Here is a 25171-nt window from a genome sequence, read left to right as displayed (position 1 = left end):
AATACTACCTCCCTCCGGATATGACTTAATATTTTTCCAAACATACTGTAGTAAGTCCTCAATTTCTTTCTTTCCTACAGCACAACCCCTACTGCCAATTCCAAACCCAAAACTATTCCCAATGATCCCTCTCAATTCCCTGATGTGCTCTTTCTGAGCCTTCGAGAGATCTCCCCCATACTCACGAAAAGAATCTATCTTCGTCCAGCGAAGAAGATGAGGGCCAGTCGGACGTCCGCGACGATGAGTATAGGATGCGGGAAACGTATAGCCTTCCAAGCTATCACGTCGGGGTCACCATTTATGGTGGATTGACATTTGAAATGAGACACAGGGAACTGTCTCTGAGAAAATGCCAACCCTGAGAGAACTCAGGTAGCAGTATTTATTGAGAAAAACACAAGCAAAATACAGTATGCATATTCAGAAAACAATGACCTCAACAGGAGATTACTTCACCAGCATGAGAACACACAATCTTGGAAAGTCCCAGATGTTACCTTGCTAGGATGAGATCATACAGCCACGGAAAGTCTCATGGGAAAGTTTGGAAAGTCCCATGAGAAAGCACAACTGTGTACCTTGAACTTTCACCCATTTTCCTGTTCCTTCTAAACTTGCAGAATCAAAACAGGATGAGTCACTCTGAGCAAAGGTACTCCTACCCCCACCAAGAATGCCCACATCTCCCTAGACTTACTGCTAGTATTCAAAGGCCTTACAGAAAATGATAAAATGATTAATAAAATATATTACCACATTACCAAAATCAGCATCTAAGATCAGTTTTAAGAGGAAGGTTAGGAGAAAGAAAGCGGGAAAGCCTAAGTGATTACGATGTTTGCTTTTTGCTTTCATTATAAACAATCTTTGAACCAGTTCATTTAGGGTTGTTTTTCTGAATGTCCACAGGGAGTGCAAATCATTTTAAAAAGGTATTATTTCTGTCACTAAACATAGAATACAGCATGCTTAATTTGCCTTTTTAAATTGGTATAATGTATCTTCTAAAGGGGTAATCTAAAATCACACAACCTTCATTCTATTTAGATTTAAATTGCCAGAATTACAGGTTTTAAAAAAGAGATCTCCCATTAAAAAACAAATTGATAGCTTAGTTCTTTTGATTTGCCTCTTGGATGGGGATTGTTAGGAATATAAGTCACATAACAGGTATTTGGGTTAGAAATATATAAACCAGGATAAACATTTTAAAACTGTATCTTTAAGAAAATGCAAAACTGTAATTAGGTGTGGTTTCTCAAACGGCCATAAGATGGAGCCAGAAACCTGGGTTGTTTAGTCTTAGTCTCAGAAGAGAGTGTGTCTGAGTGAGTCTCTCTGTTTCCTTCTGTTGGAAAGTATTGCCGTTCCTCCATTTCTTCTAATTGACTGATATTACTGGATTTAATGTAAGTCTGATACTGAACTGTTTATGATACTGGAATTTGATATTTGGATTATCCCTGGATTGAAAACTGACTGATTTACTTGTGAATGACTTTGGACTGATTGTTTTGAACTTTGCTTAAACCTTTCTGGAAGTAAAAATCTACATTTACTATACAGTGTATCTGTGTGCTATGTGTATTATTCAAACACTACTCTCAAATACATCTCCCTGTATGCGCTCATTCTCCTAACGGGGAGTTACCTCAACAGGGATCCTTGAGCATCTTCCCTTAAATTTTGCTTTTATGATGGTCTCAAGGAATAACAGAATAACAGAGTTGGAAGGGAGCTTGGAGGTCTTCAAGTCAGGCAGAATTACCATTTCAGACAAATGATTGTCCAATCTCTTCTTAAAAACTTCCACTGTTGGAGTATTCACAACTTCTGGAGGCAAGCCGTTTGATTGATTAATTGTTCTAACTGTCAGAAAATGTCTCCTTAGTTCTAGTTGCTTCTTTCCTTGATTAGTTTCCATCCTTTGCTTCTTGTCTTGCAATCAGGTGCTTTGGAGAATAGCTTAACTTCCTGGAGAATAGAAGTATGTCTTCAGATTTCACATCTGTTGGACCCCAAATGGTAAAGTTATACATTCATCTCAGATCAACATATGAAAAGTAGATGATCCCCTTAATTGTTAAAACCAGTTATTTTAAGTCAAAACTAGACCAGCCATGACCTATTGGGCCATTGTTTACCAAAACATAGAACCAAAATGACCACAGGTAGGCAAAATATCAGTTAGAGTGGGACTGTCTTCCAACTTCTTGTCAGCATTCCCATTGAGGTTCTCTGTGAAAAGCTTGCAGTGAGCACTGCAAATATTCCCTTCCTTTCCCTTCCATGCCCTCCTCTTCTTTTTCCAGCACAGCCCACAGGTAACAGCTGCTGCTATATGGAGGAGGGAGCGAGAAATTCATGGCTGGCCAGCATGGAGCAAATACAGAGGGACTGTGCTTGTATGGGATGGATGCACCATTTCTCTACTAACTTTCTTCCTGCAAACTTCCCACAAGCAAAAACTTTGCTAGGGGGATGGTGGCAAGGAGCTTCAGCAATCATATCAGTTCCTTCCAGGTTCCCCACAACTTTTGGGAAGCTCTGGGAATGTTGAAAATGAAGGAACATATATGATCATGTGACTTTGGGTAACTATGACAGCTCAGTAGCAGCACTGAACAGCAGAAGAAAAAAACAGCAAAAAAAGTCCCAAATCTCAATTCCTTTGGAGTAAAACGTTCCCGGCATTCTGTAACTTAGCTGTTTGAAGTACCTTGGTTGACAAAGTTTTGTTCTAAGATGCAGTGTTTCACCCAGTTGAAGGTCACGAAGTATCAAAAAGCGAGTTGTGGTAGTATATAGATGAATAATTTTCCTTGTCTGTAAAAGGGTACCCCAGATCATGTTGAAAATCGCTAGGCCAATTCTCCACAGGATGGGCAAAAACACACATTTTTCATTCCGTTTTCAAATGCTGAAGATGTCAGCAGCACAAACCATAGGCTATCGCACATTAAAAATAAAAGAAAGTCCTAATTGCTTCCCAAATGAGCAGGCTCCAAAGGCTTATACTTTTCAGGTTTAAAATGCTAGCTATCCAGAGGATGTGTGGATATTGTATTGAAAAGGATAATTTCTAAAGATATATTAGTAAGAAAAAGAGAGAAAAGCCAACCCAACATGTTTTTCTTGCCTTGTGAGTTCTCAGTGAAATTCAGGAATGGGTTAACCTTGCATGCTGGCAAAAAAAAAAAACCCCATTTTATTACAATTGCAGAAGCAGTCTGGGGAATTTGGTATAAAATTTATTTCACAATTTTTTCATTGAGTTCTGTAGTTTTCCTCTAAATTTTCCTTAGTTACTACTGTTTTCTCTAGTGGTTGTCTCTTTCTTTCTTTTCTTCTCTCTGCTCTTCTCCCATAGTTCCATTCTTTATTCATCATTGTGCTGCCAAAGTTGTCTTTTACCTCATTGTTCTGGTCTTAGGCTGCCCTGTCTTATACTGACTTATCAACTCCTCATCCAGCAACATGTCTTTCTTTCCTGATATTCTAATATCTCAAACATCTTGTGGACTTCTGTTCCCAGAATTTCCTAGTCAGCATGGAGTTTTGGGAGTTCTTGGGAATTCTGGGAGTTCAGGTTCACAAGTCTTAAAGTTGCCAAGACTGCCCCCCCACTTTAAAGTCACCTCCTCTCCCAGCCTCACCTCACTTTACAAAGAGTGATTAGTGGGTATGTCTTTTCTGGCAGGAAACACATCAATCATCACACTTTATTTACCTGGCACTAAACTGTCCACTTGCTGGCCTTGTTACTGAGACAGAATAGAGATATGCTTTGATAATGGGGCAAATTATAATGGCATACCTTTGTGTATCCTCCCCGGCTGGAAGAAAATCCATTAAACAGGCTGCTTGGATGTGCATTTAGTTTGAAAAGGAAAGAGGAACATCAGAATGATGGATTCAATAAATCTGTATATTTGAGTGGCTTCTTGGAATAATGTAATGAAATGGTAGATGACCTGAAGACCTAAGCTCTTCCCAGTTACACTGATGGGAAATAATAGGAATAGGTGCATTAAGCTTCCAGTAGGCATAACACATTTTAAAAATATTTTTAATACTAACTGTAAAAATATACTACTTTCCAAAGACTAATTACATCATCATTGCCACAGTATTGGAAAAAAATGATCAAATGTTATATATAATTTACCTTCCCTTAAGCACTCAAAGCAGAGAGATACAGATGTTATAATATGTCATCACTGGGTATAATATGTCATCACTGTACTGGGTTTTATGGAACTTCCATTCCCCCTCTTGAGGGAGTGGTTGGAAGGGAAAATTCTGTTTTACATTCTGTGTGGTGTTTTTAGTTTCATTGACCAGTGTGATTGTTTCGGTTTTACTGGAACCCATCACACGTTATTTTAATTAAAAATACTATACTGGATAAACATGATAAAAACAGAGAATTCTTCCACACTCCAAATGCCACTTATATTTTTGCCAAAAAAGATGAAACTAAATATTTATTTTATGAAATTTATAGGCTGCCCCAATCTGTTACAACTCTAATTTATTTAGCATATGGCACATGTTAGCCAAGGATCACTGAGGTAGCTCGCTGCCTCTGTGAAAGAATTTTTTTCGGGAGATACTATCTTTACCTGTGGGATGCCTGAATGCCTGTAGGCAATTGGGGAGGCTCCTTTCTTGTCCCTCTGCAGTTTACTCACTCACTGGAATCGAGACGCTGGGTCTGCGCACCACTGAGCTGTTGACCTCAGTGGTGCGCAGGCCCAGCATCTTACATCTTGGCAAAGCAAGAGTATTTTTTCCATTGCCTTCTTGTAATTGTCCAAATTTCTCTGCTGATTCCACAGCAAACAGCTGATATATTTGATAGCAGATTCAAACAAATGAATTGCAAAGAATAACAAAGTTGGAAGGGACCTTGGAGGTCTTCTAGGCTGCTTAGGCAGGAAACCCTGTACCACTTCAGACAAATGGTTGCCTAATCTCTTCTTAAAAACCTCCAGTTGGAGCCCCCGCAACTTCTGGAGGCAAAATATTCCACTGATTAATTGTTCTACCTGTTCTTTGAAATGTGATGTAAGGAGCCAGAGTGTGGCATCCACACAGAAGGAAGGGCACCAGTGTGATGTTTATTTTATACAATTTATTGCATAGGCTGCCTGAGCCAATGGCAAAGTATCATGATGCAAGCCTAGCCTCTCTTCCTCATGCATCATGATGTGTGCATGCACCAAAGTGGCTGAGTTTGCAGTGCAACATAGTGGACAGTTTTTTTCTTTCTTTCTAAGAAGAGCAGTGAATGTTTGTGCAAGTCTCTAAAGCTACAGTAAGTTCTACCCTGATAGTAGGGTTTTATTAGGTAAGGTTTGAACATTTGCCTATACAAAATCTTTAGTTTCAGCCTAGTGTTTGTATTAATCAGTCCTTGATTTAAAATCACACAAAACACAGACTAAAACACAGAGATTTAATAGTAAAAAAGAGAATTTCCTCCACTGTAAGGTTTCTTAAAGTAGATTTAAAAACAAAAAACATATATTTAAAATAATTATCAAATTATATTTATAATTGATTTATTAAGTCATGTTCATAATCATACACGCGTGGAAAAAACCTGTGGTGAATTTTACAAAAATATGCATAACTATAAAATAATTTTAAAATACTTTTACAGATTATTTTTAGAAAAAGCATCCTCATAAAACAGGATAGTAACAAATGACTGTGCTTACATACAGAAATTCTTATTGAAAAAATAAATATATGGCTTTCATGTTTTACAATATAAATTATTTTCTGTTTTAAAGGAACCTTCCTAGGCTGATGCCCTCTAACTCTGTTTGATTTTATACTGTTTTGGGATTACTGGAATTGAATAATCTACATGTCCAGTTGTCCAACCCATCTGGTGTATGCTACATTGGGAAAAGGATGCTTTAAATCACGATACATGATTTAGTATCCCATCAAACAACTTCATCAACATTACTTATGCAATGGGACTCTACTCTTTCTGCAATTCTACACTGCGAATCAAATAAAATTGGATGGAATATAAGAAAGATTTGGTTTATTGTGCCTTCATCTCTTCTGTCAAATCCACATGTTAGAGCTGCTATTATTGTGTGACATGTTCTCTAATCAAGATGAAGCCTGAAAGCTGGAAGCAGTGAGATTATACAATGACTGAGATTATCTCTGAAAAAACAGACTTTTAAAGAAATCATTATTAAATACAAATACTAAATTGATACTCTTGTGTATTGGCTACTTGATTTTTATTCCCTTATACATTAGCGATGGCACTGCAGAATAATACAAAACAAAGATGCATAGCTAATTAGAATACATGGATATACAGTCAAACACTAAGTGATATATAACCTAGTTTTGCAGTATATGTGGACTGGTCAAAGATGGGATCACCAAGCCCAAAATTTCCTTTGGGGTTACTATTCCAATACATAGTTCATCCTAGCTATTTATACTATATCATCTGCTTCCTTCACTTAGACAGAACTCAGCGCTCTTAATAATAGATATCATATCTATCTATCATCTATCTATCTATCTATCTATCTATCTATCTATCTATCTATCTATCTATCTATCTATCTATCTATCATCATCTATTTTTGTCCAAGAAAGAGTTATGTGTGCTATTGAATTGTGCTTCAAGGTTTTTAAAGAGATATTTCTGTTTTTCTATTAAGCTTTCTGTAGTCCAGCAGAATTCTGTTGATCAGAATGGAAAGTGACCATGACCATAAATGTGGCTGTGTATACCACTTTGGTGTTCACTGGACTTCCAGAAACTCTTAATTATTTTACAGTTGTTCTTAATGTGTAAATAATAGATGGCAAGAAACAACCACTGTTTGTTGTCTAATAAAATAGTTTGCAACTGACTATGCCTACTATGGCATCTTTTTGTTGAATAGGCATACCCACTTCCAATGGTAGTCTTTTTTCTTAGTTTAACAACAAACTTTCATAAAAATGTAAGTGATAAAGGAGACTTCTACACCATTGGCTACTTTCCCTTGTCATTTCCTAAACTATGTAGACTTCCTTTATTAGAGTTATCTAAAATTAGGTGTTGTGTAGATGTCTGGTATTTTACATGCTTTCTGTGGCTCACAACACTATTGATCTTTGCATATTTTGAATAGATACTCTTATTTTCTAAGCTGTGGGTTCTACAGCTTAGAATGCTGTACATATGTATTTTAGAGCCTCACAGTGTTCAGCTGTCAAATTCTACCCAATATCTTGTCTTCTCTGATATAGTTAGTAAAAGGAATGCAAGTTCCATAGGACAACATGTAGATATCCTCAGTCTGAGTTCCGACTTCTTCCAATCTTACTAATTCCATTTAGACCTTCTGAAGCCCTTGACCCACAATGTAGAGTTCAGGATAAGAAGATGACTTGCCTATCCCTTTTCCCTCAGAGAAATACTTGCTTTTCCAAAAGTCTCCTTCCTTTAAAAGGCCATTTTCCATGCTGCAAAAGGGAAAAAAAACCTAGTGAAATGTAATATTTCAAATAAAATAACAGAGAAGGCATCTTAATCTAGGAAAGGAAGAAAATTATCAGTTCATTTTTAATTCCAATTTCTTTAAAGAAAACAATCAATAAAGTTATCCCTGGAAGATAATAAATTCCTAGCACAAACACTTTGCATTCTAAATATCATTTCAGTGACCTGCATAAAACATGCACATATTAAACACATATTCATAGAATGGATTTTTTTAAATATATTCTTTTTATGTAAAAAGCAGGGTGGTCTGAAAGGCAGTGAAATTACAACTGTGTTAGAATTATTAGCAATTGCCCAGTTATGACCAGAACTGTTTAGAGACTTCTGTGCACATGTAGCGTAGTAGATCAGTTACTGAATTAGGTCCGGGAAGATCCAAGTTCAAGTTTATTTATAATCGTGAAAGCTTATTGATGATTTTTTTTAATCAATTGTACTTTCATCCCAGCCTGCTTCATCGGGTTGTTGTGAGAAAAAAATGGTATCAGAAAGTGTGATGTATGAACTTCTGGAAGAAAGATGTGATCTATGCTAACAGATAATATAATTTTTTTTTCAAGCATTCTACCATAACTTGGCAGGTTGAGATTATCAGGATGTTGAATTTTATACCTGACATTCAATTTTCCTGAATTTTGGTAGAACCATGGGATACTTATCAACATCCTACTTAAAATTGCCATACATAGTACCAGTGAAGGAGAATATTTGCAGCTCAGGGTTGAAATGAGGGGTCCTTGGTGCTCTCTGTACTTGGTTGTTTTACTTGCAGATGTTTCCCTACCCAAACTAGGTAACGTCATCAGTGCTGAATGACACATCTGGCATATATGTTTCTGTTAGAAATTTTAGGGGCAATGAAAAAGGGAATTTACCATAATATCTTCAGTAAAAACTACAATGAGTTACGATGGCTGATGGAGAAAAATAATCCAGATCTATAGTTCAGCATTACCTTTATTAGAACCATAAAACGACAAAAGAATGTACTCCATTAAGGTCTCACCAATGCATCCTCTTAACCACAGCATGAACCACATTTTTATGCTAGTCTGTATGTTGTTGCCTTCCTCTCATCCTCAATGCATATTTAAGGCAGTCTAAAATTGTCTCAAGTATTCCATTTTAGAGTAACACATATCTTCTTCTTACACAACATTGTTTGTCAATACAACCAAACATGCTTTAACAATAATGAGATTATTAATACATTCAAGGGAAGGATCAGTCTGATTCCTGTTAACCACCTTAACTGCCGTGGACATGTCCCTTCCTGCTTCTGAGATCCCTCTTCCATGTCTGTTTTGACAGGGGTACAGGAAAGATCAGACATTAAAACAAAGGGATAGCACCAGATTTGGCCAGCTGCATTGCTTGTTCTGTTACCATTGGTTTACATGATAGGCTTTTCCAGCCTGTACCATAAAAGGTTCTTATGTAGCCATACTTTTAATTGTTTTTATTGCTTTGATGGTGTGTGTGTGTGTGTGTGGGGGGGGAGTGATGCTGTTTTTCCTACTCCATTCAATTCCCAAATGAGGACAGCCTTGAAATTAAATGGCTGTGGAATATTTTTTTCCCTTCAAGGGATAAACTAGGTAGAGAAACTATATGGAAAAAGCCAGCCACTTTTTCAAAACCTACATAGCCAATTGTCCAAAAAGTAACCATAAAACAGAAAAATCAGAGGGCAGATGGACGATGAAAATCCTTTAGAAGCTGAGTGGCTGCATCACAATGTAAAAATTCAGAGACAAGTAATGATTTAGATATTAAACTCATGTCCTCCAATCAGAATTGCTTCTAGCATTTCCTCTTCCTGCAATTATATATTACCACAATTGCCCAATGTTTTCTTCTACAAATGTACACTTCCTAAAAATTGTCTTAAGCCCTTATCAACAAGGTAGGTTAATTTAATTAGGGACAGTCTAATGTTTTATACTGTTTATACAGCAAAATGCATATGTATGTTGATTCTCACATTTAATAAAATAAATCATAATAATATATTTTGGACTATTGGTGTAAAATATTGATAGGGAACTTTAAAAAATTGAATTATGTCAGAACAGTTTTTTTAAACTTCCAAAATAAAGAAAAACTTAGTATGGACATATATCTAACTCCATGTTTTGTACATAAATCAAAATTTTATGCATTTTATTTACAGCAATCTGTTTTATAATATGAATGATTTTTATTGAGCGATTTAACCTTAAAATAATATTTTATAATAACATAAGAGAATTTTACAGAACACTTTCATGATTTGTGATTTGGAAGCCTATTTCCTTAGTTTAAAGACGGATTTCTTGAGAATTTGGAAACAAGAACAATGATAGTAATTTACTCTGGTTATGTTTGGATATGATGCCTTAACATTAAGTGAAATTTTTGACTAGCGTCCCTTTTCAGCTCCTAGCTGAACCATTATATAAGTGGAAGATTTTAATCTGGTATTCATTAGACTAAAATAAAAGCTTTCCCCCTCTTTATACATGCTCAAATACTATATGGTTTTGTAGTGTTTCTTCATGCTGTGTCTGATTTTAACTAATGACCAAATGAAGAATAAAGCAATCTACCTCTTCTTTCCATACCATTACAGAGACTTACTGGCTCTCTTAGCTTTGAAGTCTGACAGTCTATTCCCTTGTTATTCAGGGAAAGGAAACTGTCAGGAAACTGTTAATGGACATTACTGTACAGTTCTAATTTGGAGCCATTGACTTTGTTCTTTGTTATACTGCAGAATCTGATGAGAGTGTAAATGTTCCATAAAAAAACTGCTATCCAGCTTGTTGATGTAATAATCTGTCAAACAATTTTTTTCCTATTTTGCTTACAAGTTGTCAAACTGAATCCAAGCTTTGGATTTATTGAGGATTGTGGATTTTGGGATTGTTTTGCCTTTCTCTCGGAATATTTGGTTGGTGTAAGAAGGAAGAGGAATAAAGAAAAGAAAAGATTTATTTATAATGGCTTTCTTTTTGAAGACTTGAGGGATGAATATGAGCAAACAAAAGCAGCCTGCAAAGATGGCATGGAAAAAGCTTTTCTATTTCTAGAAATGGCGCTGGTCAATTACCAACAGACAATGGAACAGATGGAAACGGAAGAAGAACAACAAGGAAGAGCGAAGACGCCATCTTCATTGAATCCCAAAACTTATCTAAGGAAGAAGGAAGGAAGAGAGCAAGGAAAATGAAGGACTTAAGATTTAAAAAACATTTGAGAAAGAGAAAAATATGATGCAAAATAAATATAATGATAACAAACAAGAGAGAAAAAGGGAACACAACAGAGAAGGGATCCCAGCAAGGCAGAGGTTAGAAGAAGAAGAAGGGGGTAGGAAGATTTGGTGGGGAAGAAAGAAAGGGAAAGGCGGAGAAAAGCCTCAAAGCTTTAAAATTGGATGGGAGAAGAGGGATTTTTTTAGAGACAAAGGATGAAATATAAATTTCTGTAAGAAAGATTCTGCTAAGGTACAGAAGATGGTATTGTAACATTTATATTTGAAATAGTAAATTAGAATGGTTTAAGATTTAATAAGAAATTAAAATGTTGAAGTTTAAAATTGAAATGTTGAAGTTTTTAATAATGATTGATTTAATAATGATTGATTTTTGAAATGTAATAAAATATCGAAGAAAAGGAGGATACAATGTATTTAAACATTTTTGGTGGATAGAATGTACCAAGCAGAACCAAATTGGGTATTTGTTATGTTGAATTTTAATTTTACTAACTTAGGGGAGGATAGAAAGGCATCATACTCTGATTAGTGATTTCAGGAGAAATTCTTTTTATTATAAGAAGAGATAGAGGGATAATGAATGGGCAAAAGATACAAATTTAATGATTTAATTAAGATGGATTAAATAAGATAGAATTGTGAAGAGTGATATGCGCTATTATTTTAGCCCATGCAAAGAGAGGTAACTGGGGCCAAGGTACTTTACTAAAAGATTTTTATGTTTGTTTGTGTTTGTTTGTGTTTTATGAGAATATTGGGGAAATTATTGTAGAAAGACAGGGAAAGATTTAATATGTAATGATTTGTTTGTTGTTGAAACTTTTAATAAAACTTGTTTTTAAAAAAAAAAAAAAAAAAAACTGAATCCAAGCTTGAAGATAGCTGATTTTTTTAAAAAAACCTAAGGCCTCTGTCCTCTTTCAGAAAAAATGGCCATAATAAAATAGAAGCAGTAACTACAGTATCGCCAAATAGTTTTCCCCTGAGGGTTTAACTGGTTGTCGCAGGATGAGCACAGCCCCAATTGTTAAAAATAATTTTTGCCTGTTTTTTAACATTCATTAATGTGATTGGTAAATAAAATGCATATAAACATATAATGTATAAGTTGGAAGAGGTTACTGTACATAATTTAGTATAGCATTTCTCAACATCAGCAACTTTAAGGTATATAGACTTGAAATACCAGAACTTCCCAGCCAGTATTCTAGGGAATTTTTGGAATTGAAGTCCACATATCTTAAAGTTCTTGAGGTTGAGAAACACTGATCTAGTTCAACCTCTTCTTTAATTCAGAATTCACGAAAGTATCCTCTTCTTCACCTCCTGTTTGAAAGCCTCCAATTAGGAAGGGGGCCACCACAATTCTTGGTAAACTCTTCCACTTTCTAGCAATGATGGTTAGGAAATTCCTTTTGTTGAGCGTAATCTTTCTTTTAATTTCAATCTGCTAGTTCTTATTTTCTCAGAAGCAACAGAGAATAATTTTGCTCTCTTCTGCAGGTGACAAACTTTAAGATATTCTGGGACAACTATCATATATCCTCTTAGATTTCTCCCTTGCAAGCTAGACCTGCCCAAGTCCTTAATTATTCTGGTCATCATATTCTAATGTGGCCTAGCCCCACAAAGAAAAACAGAACAGTAATCTTTCATAATCTGCATTTAGGGGACTGTGCTGGTCTTTTTAGTAGCTGTATTACACTGTTTGCTCAATTTCAGTTGGAGGTCTATTAGTATTCTTACATTTTAAACATTGGAACTTACTCTTTACATGAAGAGCTTCCAGAACAATCAGCAATAATGATTGTTGATGAGTAAGGAAACAATAAGAAAATTCATCACACTCTATCAGCCATGGTAAAACAGTAACACTACTAAGAGGAATTTATACTATCAATTATTGTATATTTAAAACACCTAGGCCAGTAGATATACCTTGACTAAAAGAAGAACATTCTCAAGTAAGAAACAAAATTTCTCCATCTGTGCTCATGTGTTTATTATATCAGCACACTGCCTTTTCTTCAAGAGGTTTCTTCAAGAGGTTAGCTTCAGCATAAGTTTGTGAAATGTAGATACCAGGAAAGGACTATAGCCAGGTAGTTAGTTTCAGAGATGAGAACATTTGAAATCCTTTCTCCCAATAACAAACCCAATAAGGAAGCAGCCTGGCCAATGCTGTTAAGTCTGCCTGTGTTCTCAGACTATGTCAGCAATTAGGGCAGGATGATTATGTACTATTAAAATCAATGTGCAGATGTGCCACAATGAGATGTGCCCCTTTTCTACAAGCCTTTATTCGTGGAAACAATTGCTTGTCAGAAAAGGGCTACTATATTATAAATCATATTGATCCTGACAATCAGGCTATACATCTAAATGTAGTGAAAAGGCTTTGAAATTAAGGCTTCTTACCTTGTTTGATTATGCACAGGGTCATTCTCTGCTGTAACAAAAACTGGCAGTGGAAGCTGGACTTCAGGCCTATGGTCAGAGAGGCTCCTTCTGAGGCAAGGCTGAGGACTAGCAGCACTGTTGATCATCCTCTGTTGACCTACAAGTTGCCTGAGCTGCATGCTATTTCTCCTTGCAGATGTTGGGGCTTCAGGCTGGGCCATAACCCCTCCCATTGGGCTGATGTTTAATGATACCACTGGCTTGGCTTCAAATAAAGAAGAAGTAGCTGGGCAAAATATTGAGTGAGCATTGCTAACAATCTTTGGGGAGGCAGAATGTGGCTCATCCCTGGAGTCCATATTGTTTTGTAAACATCTGTGAAATTGAGATGAGGAAATAGATGGAGTAGTTCCAAAAGGAGATGGGCTTATTTCTTGGTCATGGGATGGTAGGCTGGACACTTTTTGATTTTGGGAATTTTGTTGTTTGCGTATTACTGGAGGATTAGAGAGGTTTTGCTGGGGTGGTGGGGAAATCACTTTCCTCTGTACCGAGGGAGTTGCTGACCTGGAGTGAGTTGAGGGACTAGGTGGCTGATGTAGAATGGGAGAAGAAACTTGATGAATAGCTCTGTGATACAGTGGTGGACTTGCAAACCTCTTCTGATTAGGAGGTGAGGAAGGTGGTATTCTTACTGGTGATACTTGGCTGATAAAATCGGATGTTTTCTCATTTTTCTTTAATAAATCAGGAGAACTTTGCTTTTCAGGTAAAGGAGCTTCATTGTTACTTATGTTTCCTGGATTGGTCCCATGAGGTTCTGATGCTTCTTTAGGATTTGGAAGAGGTATTATTTTACAAGACTGTTTATATAGATCTGCAACTTTTTCCATTTCATCATCCCTTTTGCGGCAATCAGACATATGAGTTGCATTCAACTCCAAGAAATATTTATTTGGTATGGTATCTACCCCATTATTTGGTGCTTTGTTGACAGCTGGGGAATTGCTGAGATTTTTATTTGGTAACAAATCAAGTGAACAGATGGAAAGTTTCATCCGTGGAGAAATCTGAGTAATTTTCTTGGTGGTGCACTCTTCATTTGCCCTGGTAGTCCTATCAACCACTTCCAAATAGTTTTCTTCTATCTTTATATCTCCTGAACATTCAGTTGATTCAAGTAACATTTCCATTAACATTTCAGGTGGTGGAGGAGGAAGGTTTTCCATATCAATCTCACCACAATCCTCATTTGTATCAAGGCTACTTGCAAATTCCATTGAACTATTGTCACTAAGAGTACAATGTCTAGTTCTGATGTTTTTGCAACTGGTATCTTCTAATGGTGAAACTTTATGTTTGTGATTTAAGGGCACAAATCCTTTGGGAAGTGGAAGGTTGGAAGAAATGCTTTGAAGTCCAAACTTTCTGACACATTTTACTGGGCCCAATGTTCTTAAATTTGAGGGTTTCACCAGACTTTCTGATGGGCTAAATGTTTCAATTAACTTTTTCACAGATTTACGTGGTGGAGTGTTCAGTTTGGAGGTCCCAGAATAATTTTCTTTCCTAGCTATCAGATCTCCTGAAGACATGCCAGTTGTGGTCGATTTTTTACATTTTACATTTTCATTGTATCTACAAGAAGAATCAGGCAGTATATTGAAATTTTTAGCAAGAGATGCTTTCAGTTTATTAGTGGAAGTTCTGTGAGCAACAGGCTCAAAATATTTTAAGTCAGACAATTCTTTTGGATTCAATATTTCCAATGTATCAATGATTTCCTCTCTTCCATTTAATTGATAAAATAATTCTAACCTTCTGTCAAGATCTTTTTGAGTTCTTTGAAGTTCCAAAAGGGTTGGGTCCTCAGCATGACTCTTGAGAGATACCTCAGACCTAGACCGTTTCTGTTTAATCCGTGCCTTCTGTCCCCCAGAGGCTGTACTAGGTCTCAGAAATTCTTTTCCATTTTCATCTTCCATCCATGCCCTTTGCCGACATTTAGCTGGAACAAATTTTATCTTTTCACTAATGGCATCTTTCATTTTGAGAATTATCTCATTATCTGCGCTTTCTATTTGTTTGGTGGAAGGTTTCTGTCTATTCTCTAGTGCTGCAGGAAAAGACACAGATCTTTTAGATAAAGCATTTTTTTCTTTTTCAGACAGTCTTATAGAATCGCACTCTTCCTCAGATAAACTGTTGGCACTATTGTCTTCATTTGTGGAGGAAATGCTACCCAATTCACTCTGTTTGAAGCTATTATTTTCATGGGTTATATCAGGGTGCCCAGAGTTATAGGTTTTCAAGATATCTTGATGTTGGAGAAAAGTGGAACTACTTTTTGATACAACCTCAGATGATGATACTGAATTCCTTGTCTGTGGACATGAGTAAGATATATTCTTAAACTGCTTTTCCAGCACACAGTCTTGGGACATGGAATTGCATGGACTTTTGTGTATAGTCTCACAATTTGTTTCCATTCCATGCCAATCAATAATATTCAAATCTTTCACTGATTCACTGTCAATGCCTATTCCACTGTCTTCAGAATAAAGAGTCATATCATCAAGGTAATGATTGGAAGATCCAACTGCAGATTCTTCAAGGTTCTTTACTAACCTGACCAAGTGTTCATCAAGCTGTTGCTTTGCTTTTTTTTTTTTTTCTAAGCTGGTACTTGCAGACTGCAAAAAGCTGCAAGACTCCTGCAGGACATCAGAGGCTAAAGAGGCCACAGTTCCATTTAACAATTGCATTTTGTTAACAGTGTATTGTAGCAATTGCTGCAAAAGATCCGGCTGCTCTTTTGGATTTTCTTTGCCAGCTGGCCAAACCAGGTTCCCACCCACTTCTTTGAGCAGGTCTTTTCCATCTTCAATAATTTCTTCTAAAAGGTGGTTGATTCCGTCAAACCGAAAAAGCAAAAAGTTCACTAACTGTTGCACAATTAATTGTGTTTCAGTAACCTGATTTGTCATGCGTAAGATAGCCTCATATTTGGCAATATTAGGATTGAGATATGCATATGCGTTTTGATGGGCCTTAACAAGAGCGTCTGGGAAATCTATCTTTTTCTCAGGCTGACCTACAGAAGGACTGGATTTCTCTTTTATTTTGCAAGGACGCCCTGGTTTTCCCTGCCTATTCCTTTGCTTCTTCCCATTTTTGTGTTTCTGATTTTTGTTGCTTTCACTTTTATCTCCCATGTTAGCATCAATCTTTTCTGACTCAGAACTTTTTTGCTTTTTAATCATAATTGCTTCTGCCATATGTTTTCCTCTGTTTAACTTCATCGATTCAGAAATGGCTATCTCAGTCTCTGAGACTATCTTTTCAATTTCTTTCTCTTCCTGGTCCAGCTCAGATAGCAAAGGATCCTCAGATGAGGAATAAAAATTAACATCCTTCTCTTCATTTGATAAATTTTTGAAGAAGTGATATTTAACTTGAGCTTCCTCCTGTCTTATTCCTTCGGCATCATAAGAAGAGGAGCCTTTGATCAGCAAAGGACATGAAAAACCTTCACCTCCTCGGTCAACTAATGTAATTCTTTCATCCATCAACTTTGTTTTAGGATTCTGAACAATATCACTACGTGAAGGAGTACAACCCATTGTGCTCTGCTTTCCTACGTTTCTTTACTACTGAAAGATAGTCAATAGATGAAGCAAAGATGAAAAAAGAATGAAAACTTACAAGTTTAGTTGATGTTGGGAGCTGGCATTTTTGAGGACAGCTTCATCTTGAAGAACCCCTGCTTTGCAAATTGGCTAGCTGTTAAGAAACCTTCAGTCCCAGTTTGGTCAGTGCATTCTCCCCTGTAACTATTTCCCCTATGAAAAATATCTGTGGCATTTTCGACTGAGCTAGGGGATTAAGAGGGCTTACGTATCTTGCTCCTGCCTTAACAGATGTCAACCAGAAGGAAGGATTTAAGCTAATTAGGCTAAGAAGCCCACAGCTAGTTTGTTGCACTTATAACAGGACAATTCCTGTTACACACTGCATTTTACGAATTGGCTTTTGGTCCACTGCAATTCTCATTGTATTTCATTTCTAAACTTTCTTTGGGATCTGAAATTCCAAAGACAGATGCAGTTATAAGTCAGTTCCAAGAACACTGCCTGCAAGGCAAAATACTACTGCATGGTCACCTAAAAGGACTGAACGTGACCTTGGAGGATTAATGCCAATGAGGAACAAACACAATCTACAAAGCCAAAGAAAACAGCATTAAAAAGCTTATTAAGCCATTCAGTCTTATCCGATCTCAAGATCAGCACGAGCAAGCATTCATTTCCTTGAGGACTTTCTCCAAGAATGCTGTTCAATAGTTTTAGCTCTCTTCCCTGTTAACTTTCCAAAATGATAACGCTGTTTTGCATAATTCTATTTTTCAAAGTTAAATAATGATCCCAATTCAGCATGCACTTTCCCCCCAGCTCTGCTTTGATTTCTTCAAGTGCAAAAGCACCTGCAGCAGTTCATGGGAGGCTATGAATTATTCACCAGAGTGATGTCTCTCAGCACCAAAAGAGTACTCAGTAATCTTCTCTTGCCCAAAGGCTGGATTAACGCAACCAGGTGCAGTTGATTAGTCTAATGAAAATGCCCTTTATATGATCTTGGAGGGGTTCCCAATCACTTTACAGCCAGTACAAACAAGGAATGTTGTCAGTCTGAATACAGATCAGACCCTTGATCAAGAACAAGCTAGTGAAATACCTCACAGTCATGGTAGATCTATTCTAATGTAAATGCTTTGGTTATTATGAATAATCTTTATTTTTCCAGGGTCTTAATTAATTTACAAGTCTTACTTCACAGATCTGCTGTAGATTACATTAAACCTCAAAAGAATTCAATAGTGCGGAGTTAATATTATTTCTAGAGCAATAGACTCAAACCGATCATGAAATGGAGAAAATTAAAGAAGTTTGTCTCCCCTGTCATAATGCTAGAACTCAGGTCATTGAATAAAACTCGTCATTGGAACTCATTATTGTTACATTACTATTGTAAGAGATATGGATTATCAAAGACACCCAAGAAGTTGTAATATATTTGTATATTAATAACAGTTTCATGTTTCATAAGATGAATCCATCTGCATCTAAAAAATATTCTAAGTTCTGCACAATATACTATCCTGAAATGTTATTGTACTTTCTTGGGATCACTACTAGAGATTTTGAAATATAATTTATTTTCCACTGATCAGTCTGTTCCCTGCTTGCCAAGATAATGAAAAATGTTAATAGAACTATTCCACTCCCACTTTATAGGTACTTGAGTCTTACCTGCAGTGCAAACTGAAATTTGATGAAATTCAAGTGTCTTGAATACTCTATGGGAAATTCTGAGAAAAAGAATATTATGAAGTGTGCTGAAAATAGTTGGATCCTCTTTCTGCATGTCAGTAATCGTCTGCAACACTAATTTTATCAGGTACTTAGGAATGGAGGACTTGGTAGCACAAGGAAACAACAGCCAGTGATTTAATAGCTGGCCATCAACATTTCAATCAACTAATAAGCCACACCCAATCAGGCACCACATAAATACCACACATAGAACAATCCAAAGCGCACATTCCCATAGAGAGAAGTTCCCTGAGGGTGGGCTCCAACTTGAGTCTGAGAGCTCATGAGAGTAAACCTCTGAATCCGGTGACCGACCCAGACTGGATCCTGCAATACTAGCCTTTGAATAGACAGAAGTGAAGAAAGCATATCAAAATGCTTAATCGTGAAGCAGTTTTTCAATCTGTAGCTGACTTTAGTTCACAACACACACTAAAGAGTTCACATAAGTCTTATCAACTTATCAACTGCAAGCTCACACACAAAAGCTGGTGCCCCTGCAGAAAATTTGCGTTGATGTTTTAAATATTAATTCAGTTTCCTCCTTATTTCTTATGTGTCTGGACCTTCTATTTCTGACTGATCTGTAATTTGAAATTTAAAGAAGTTCTATGGGAAAGAAAATGTAGCAATATCTTGAATGCTAATTTTGGTGTATTTTAAAGTTACATAAATTGTATTTTACGATTTTTCATTAGCAGCAGAGAAACCAAAAGCAGAACTATATATGTGCCATGGGAATTTGCCAGCATCCAAACTGAATATGTAATATATATTACATAAGAATATAAAATTTATTACTCTTAATTCTGTTAGTATTAACAGCATCAACATATACAAAGCAAAAGGAAGTGTAATATACTTAACTGTTCACCATAAACAACTCTGAATGAAACGCTGTAATGGTTGCTTTGGTTAGAAAGCGACTTGGAATCTATTCCTGATTTTGACCCTAATTTCAAGGAAACTTAATCCTAACCCCAATTTCATTTTCAATGACAGTGGGATTTTCCCATATATTTTACTGTTGACCACAAACAACTTAAAAAAAACAACAGCTATCGCTTTCTTGAAAAAAAAACGGCTCAGAATCTACGGCTGCTACCCATTTTGGCTCTGACTCCAAGGAGACCTAACCTTAACCCTAGTTTCATTTTCAATAGCAATGGGATTTTCTCATGGATCACAAAAAACTCCACACAAAATGCTATAATTGTTATTTTCCTTAGAAAAATGATTCAGAATGTAATCTTAATATCTGTTTTCTACTCTAACTGCAAGGAAATCTACCCATTATTCTCTTTTTCAGTGGCAATGAGATTTTTTTCATGTATTTCCTTGCAGATCACAAACAACTGCAAGTGAAAACCTGTTACTATCACTTTGCATAGAAAATGACTCAGAATCTATCCGATTATACATTTTCAGTCAAGACTCCAAGGAGACCTAACTCTGACACCAATCCCAACCATAACCCTAGTTTCTTTTGCTATTTTCAATGGCAACGTATCTTTTCTTTTCAAACATTGCAATGATATGGTGTAGATATAAGCTTGAGTAGTGTAAGTATAAGCTTGAGAAGACCGAGATTTAAATTCCAGTGAAATATGAGTTTCCTTTAAGGTAAACAGTGTATTCTCAGCCCAGCCTAATGAAAATAATTTCTGCAGTGGAAGAAAATGAAGGAAGATTCCCTTGTATGTTGCCTTAAGCCCCCAAGAGACTTGAAATGTGATGAAGAAACACCTAAATATTATAGTAGCTGTTTCTTTAAACTTACAACAGAAAAATAAAATATGTCATAGAATACTTTATCACTAAGGCAAATTTAATCAGAGAAAGGCAGGTGTCAAATGGATTGCTTGAAAGATTTTTAAAATTTGTATTAATCAAAATATTTCATAACAACAAGTAATCCTCAAATTATAACAGTTCATTGTGACCGTTCAAATTACAACAGCACTGAAAAAAAGTGACTTAGGACCATTATTCACACTTACAACCATTGTAGCATCTCCATGGTCATGTGATCAAAATCCAGATGCTTGGCAACTGAGTCATATTTATGACGGTTGCAGTGTCCCAGTGATCCCTTTTGTGACCTTCTTACAAGCAAAGTCAATGGGGAAACCAGATTCACTTAAGCTTACTAACTTAACAACTGTAACAATTCACTTAACAACTGTGGCAAGGAAGATCATAAAATGGGGCAAAACTCACTTAACGAATGTCACGCTAAGCAACAGAAATTTTGGGCTCAATTGTTGTCATAATTCCCCAGATGCTCTGTGTCAAATGAAATATAGAATCCATGTAGCATACAGGTGTTTTTACATGGATTGGCTAACATCATATAACAAAGTTTCATGGAATAAACATTATCCAATTGTGCTTTGAATACAATGGGCAGTTTTGAAGAGTAACAGCTTTCTCATATACCCAAGAGTTTTTATTTAATGTGGACAAACTACTGTAGATAGGACCAGCACCAAACTAGGAGCACGTCTGACTGCAATAGGGATTTGGAAAATCCTATGTTGCCTCTTACTTCATCTTACTTGATGAAATTATAAGAAATGATGTATTGGTACACTATAAGACACAGATGACTCCATATAGTGAATGTGGTGGTAAATGTTGCTAAAGTCACGAAACTAAACATAGAGAAAAATTACTCCATGCTTAGTTTCAATAGACAGGCCTGCTCTTGTTTTAGAATCCAATAAGACATGTATTTCCAGAATTAGCGGTTAGGGTTGCTATATATGTGGGCCCAGCCCTTGTTTTTCCTGCAAACTATGCTGTCATAGAAGGTAATGCCTGCTCTAACTAGCTATGCAAGTTGCCAACCTGATTGTGCCTTTCTTCACTTTAATGACAACTGATAAAAATCCTTGCTGCAGAGCAAGCAAGAAAAACCTAGGGTTAATGCTTCCTACTCAAAAAATAGGTGGTAAAATTAAATAATGTTTCAGACTATCAGAGAAACCCACATTATTATTAATTACCTTTTTTCAATACTTTGAATTCAAGTTGCTCGGAAGGACTCAAGAGCATGATTCTGCCAACTAAAATTGTGTAGCAAATATTTGGGGGAGCTTCCTTGGTCCCTGATACTTCGTTAGGTAGGTTTAGATCTACCAAAATCAGCCAAATCAATAACGATTTGATATACTATGGCCTTTCCTTGCTAGCACTATAGTATCTACCCTTGACGTTCATAAGATGCTGACTGAATTAAACCAGATATTTTGGCACTTATATATTAAAACTGACAAATTTGACAAAGGACATTCAATGGCAGACCTTAAAATGACTGTTTTGGAAAAATGGGACTAAATGCACAATTGAATGAGAAGTTGCTGAACTCAAATACATCAAAAAGTTTCAAGCAATCTCATTGGTCTCAACCAACACAATGGGTTTTCAATATATTAGACTTATTAATTTAAAAAGTAATGATTTATCTAAAACCTCCCCAGAGCTTATGCCCTTTATTAAAATTTATTAGAAAAGCTGCCACCAAACTCCTGATTTTTTTTGCTACCTGGACTAACAGAATACTTTACCCTAGCACAAATGGGTTGCTACATGTAAGTACTCTTCAATTTATGACTGCTTGTTTAACAATTGTTTGCAATCAGAATGGGTGCTATATGGTTCGCAAAGCACTTCCGGCTCTTGTAAAACATTACGCTGCCCACTCTCCTGTCACATGATCGCATTTTGGGCACTTGGCAATCTATTCACATTAATGACTGACACCATATAATTGCCATTCTCCGCCCATTTCCCCAGAAAGTCAAAGGAGAAACATCCCGGTATAATTGTAAGCTGAGGGGATGTTGGATTTGAGGTCTGTTTTCCCCAGATCACTGAGGGAACTCCCCTCTTCCATGCATGGAAGGGAAATCCTCCCATGTGCTAGAGGTAGGGACCTCAAATCTGGTGAAAATGCTACTGAACTCTATAATTCTTAGCCTTCCAGAATGTTGGCAAGTGCCAGCGTTTTAACAAACACCATAATCTCCGACCCTCCAGAGGGGGAAAATGCTAGCCAATGCCAGTGTTCTGAATTTTCTAGAGCAATGGAATTTGCCAGTTTTGAAGTACGTACTTCCAGTGGGTTGAGAGATTGTCCAATGACAAAGGCCATCGTTTTCATAATCATTCCCACTGATGGGGTGGAGAAAGGGCCCAGGTTCTAGTCCCTCTCCCCACACCCACCACACCTGGAAGGCCGGCATCCTCTCCCTAGTGATCCACTTAACAACCTACTTGGTTGCTTAACAACTTGAACTGGGAGAGCCAGGATGGTGGTTATGATGTTTTGCTTAACAATCGTGTCACTGAATGACCAAAATTCTGGGCTCAGTTGTGGTTTAAATGGCCTACCTGGACAATGGGCCAGTGACATTTGCTTATGCTTAAATACAGAGGTTGAAACTGTACCATTATGCTTTTACAAAGTCCCTTATATTTCCAAGGCTGATCAAAACAGATAGATTCAGGTGCTTCTGTGGTTATGAGGTTATCACTCTTTTTAATTTGATCAATCATCAGAAACATATTAGGTTGCAATTTTTCCATTAATCGTTGTAAATTTTAGAACTCACTATTTCCTCCTTGTTATTGTTTCAGGATTTTTATATAATTTTATCCTTTAAAATTGTATCCTTATATAATCCTGCTACGTTTCTTTTTACAGTCTTGGACCATAATTAATTAGATAATCAAGAACCAGAAATGCAGAGAAATTATAATATTTTTAATTCTTAATAGGTTACCTAGAAGTCAGAAAGACCAAGAACTGGCTGTAGTGTGGCTTATAACTATTTCAACTTTTTATGTGATTCCAAAAATACAAAATGTGGTGACTCCAACAGAAAAATCCTACATTAGACGAATTTCATGTCACTTGAAGCTGAAACTTTGTATACTCCCTCCAACTACAAGATATTCAAGTTGGCTTTAATGATTTTTCTTCTTTAACATAGCACACCATGTAATTATCTCCATGTTTCTCAATATAACATTTTCCTCTGCTTTTACTTTCCACTTACTAGGAAAATTAGATAATTTGCCTAAAGGTTCAAGTTAATAGAGTTTTAAATGCAGATACCAGTCGCTTCCTTTTCATTTCCAAAATGGAAAGCAAGAGAAAATTGGAAAATTTGCCCAATTAAATGTAGTGTTCTAAATCAGAGCAAGAAAAGCCAAGAAGCTATAAACAAAGCAAGTGCATTTGCGTCCTTTTCCTTTTTCACATATACTTGAACATAGATATTGAATGGTACATTTTTTGAAAAACTAAAATCTTCACAGGGCTGTGTAGTGGGCCATAAAGGGTGCTTTGCATGATGCATTGATAGTGCACTAATAACATCTCTGCATGTCAAAATGTGTCACTCATATCTTTAAAAGGAGCAATCAACAGAATTGGGTAGATTTCAGGAAGCACCATGGAAGAGCTGCTGAATCCTGATGGGTCAATTTCCTGTTTTATAAATGTATTCTATGTAATCCCTTGGGGATTCTTTCCCTACAATTTTACATATAACCATATTTTACTTAAATTTTAAATACTAATTTTTGTAATTTTAGATGTTATTACATTTTACAAAATTTTTGAGTGTACTTTGTAACTTTATATCTGCTGTATAGATGTAGATTACTCCTTTTGCTCTAGTTATGTTGTTTTATAAATTTAACTAGTCTTAAATTTTATTTGCTATTTACCAAGATTTATAAATACTCAAATAACACATTGCTTGTACTAGTCTAAGACAGTCATAAACTGGCTCTCAGCTAATAGTCAGCTGATTTGCTGGGTGCCATTATATTCCTCTGCTTATTTTATTAGAGGATTTACTATCTGAATCTAGTTTTTCTTATTCAAGGGGGAAAAGACATTCTTTTGCTCCTCTTTAAATCCACTTGCTTATGGCCACAACTATTTCATTCCATTTAATAGGAGATAAAAGATAAGAATAGTTTTATTCCATCTAAAAATAAGAATACTGTAGTTTAATTCCAACAGAAAAGCCAGTACAAATGTATAACCTATTAGCACAATGCTAAACAAGCTTATTCAAAACTCCGGTCTAAAGGATTTACCTCCTTAGTATATACATACTTAGCAGCACTGTAAAATGCCTATTTTGATATTATACGAGGCAATAAGATGAAGTTATTTTTGTGAAAGAGAACATGTTACTGTGTCCTATTATCATTTAGTGTAACTTCCTATAAAAGGACAAAAATTAGTATTGGGGATGCAATAATCAAAGTACACAGATACAGTTATAGAAACGAAGTCCTTTTAGGTCGCCTATCATATATCTATCTATCATATATATCTATATATATATGTCTTTACGAGCCTACGCTCTGCAATGTTTACGACGCTGCGAAAGTCTTCCCCCTCCATCTGCTTTGAAACCAGACACAAATTGCTGAGACCCGATGAAGCCGCTCGAGTTGCTTTCCGAGGTCTGCACATGCGCATCTCTTTCTTCGTCTTTAGAAAACTGAAGAGCGAACGTGGGGGATCGAATTCAGGCGCTCCCCTCCTCCCGAGAGCTAAACCACGCAAGA

At 36.3% G+C, this 25171-nt stretch overlaps 1 protein-coding gene across 2 annotated transcripts; it reads right to left on the bottom strand.

The window, feature by feature from the left end:
* Positions 1–5553: 5553 nt before the first annotated feature.
* On the bottom strand, positions 5554–17075 carry PCARE (photoreceptor cilium actin regulator). Of its 2 annotated transcripts, XM_087965129.1 has the most exons (2): positions 13221–17074; positions 5554–7503 (listed from the first exon to the last, which is right to left on the bottom strand). In XM_087965129.1, the coding sequence occupies exons 1-2, from the start codon at positions 16823–16825 to the stop codon at positions 7374–7376; spliced, it is 3735 nt and encodes a 1244-aa protein (XP_087821255.1). In that variant the 5' UTR covers positions 16826–17074; the 3' UTR covers positions 5554–7373. The 2 variants fall into 2 exon arrangements, with proteins under 2 accessions (XP_087821255.1, XP_026536048.2); XM_026680263.2 differs by lacking the exon at positions 5554–7503 and having other exon boundaries at positions 13217–17075.
* Between the last annotated feature and the right edge of the window lie 8096 nt (positions 17076–25171).

The sequence above is a fragment of the Notechis scutatus genome, chromosome 1 (genome assembly GCF_049901735.1).
Source record: "Notechis scutatus isolate UNSWTSFEM ecotype Mainland chromosome 1, rNotScu1.2, whole genome shotgun sequence".
Lineage (NCBI taxonomy): Eukaryota > Metazoa > Chordata > Lepidosauria > Squamata > Elapidae > Notechis > Notechis scutatus.
Note: the sequence above shows the minus strand (reverse complement) of the source record. Positions and strands in the feature narration are given on the sequence as shown.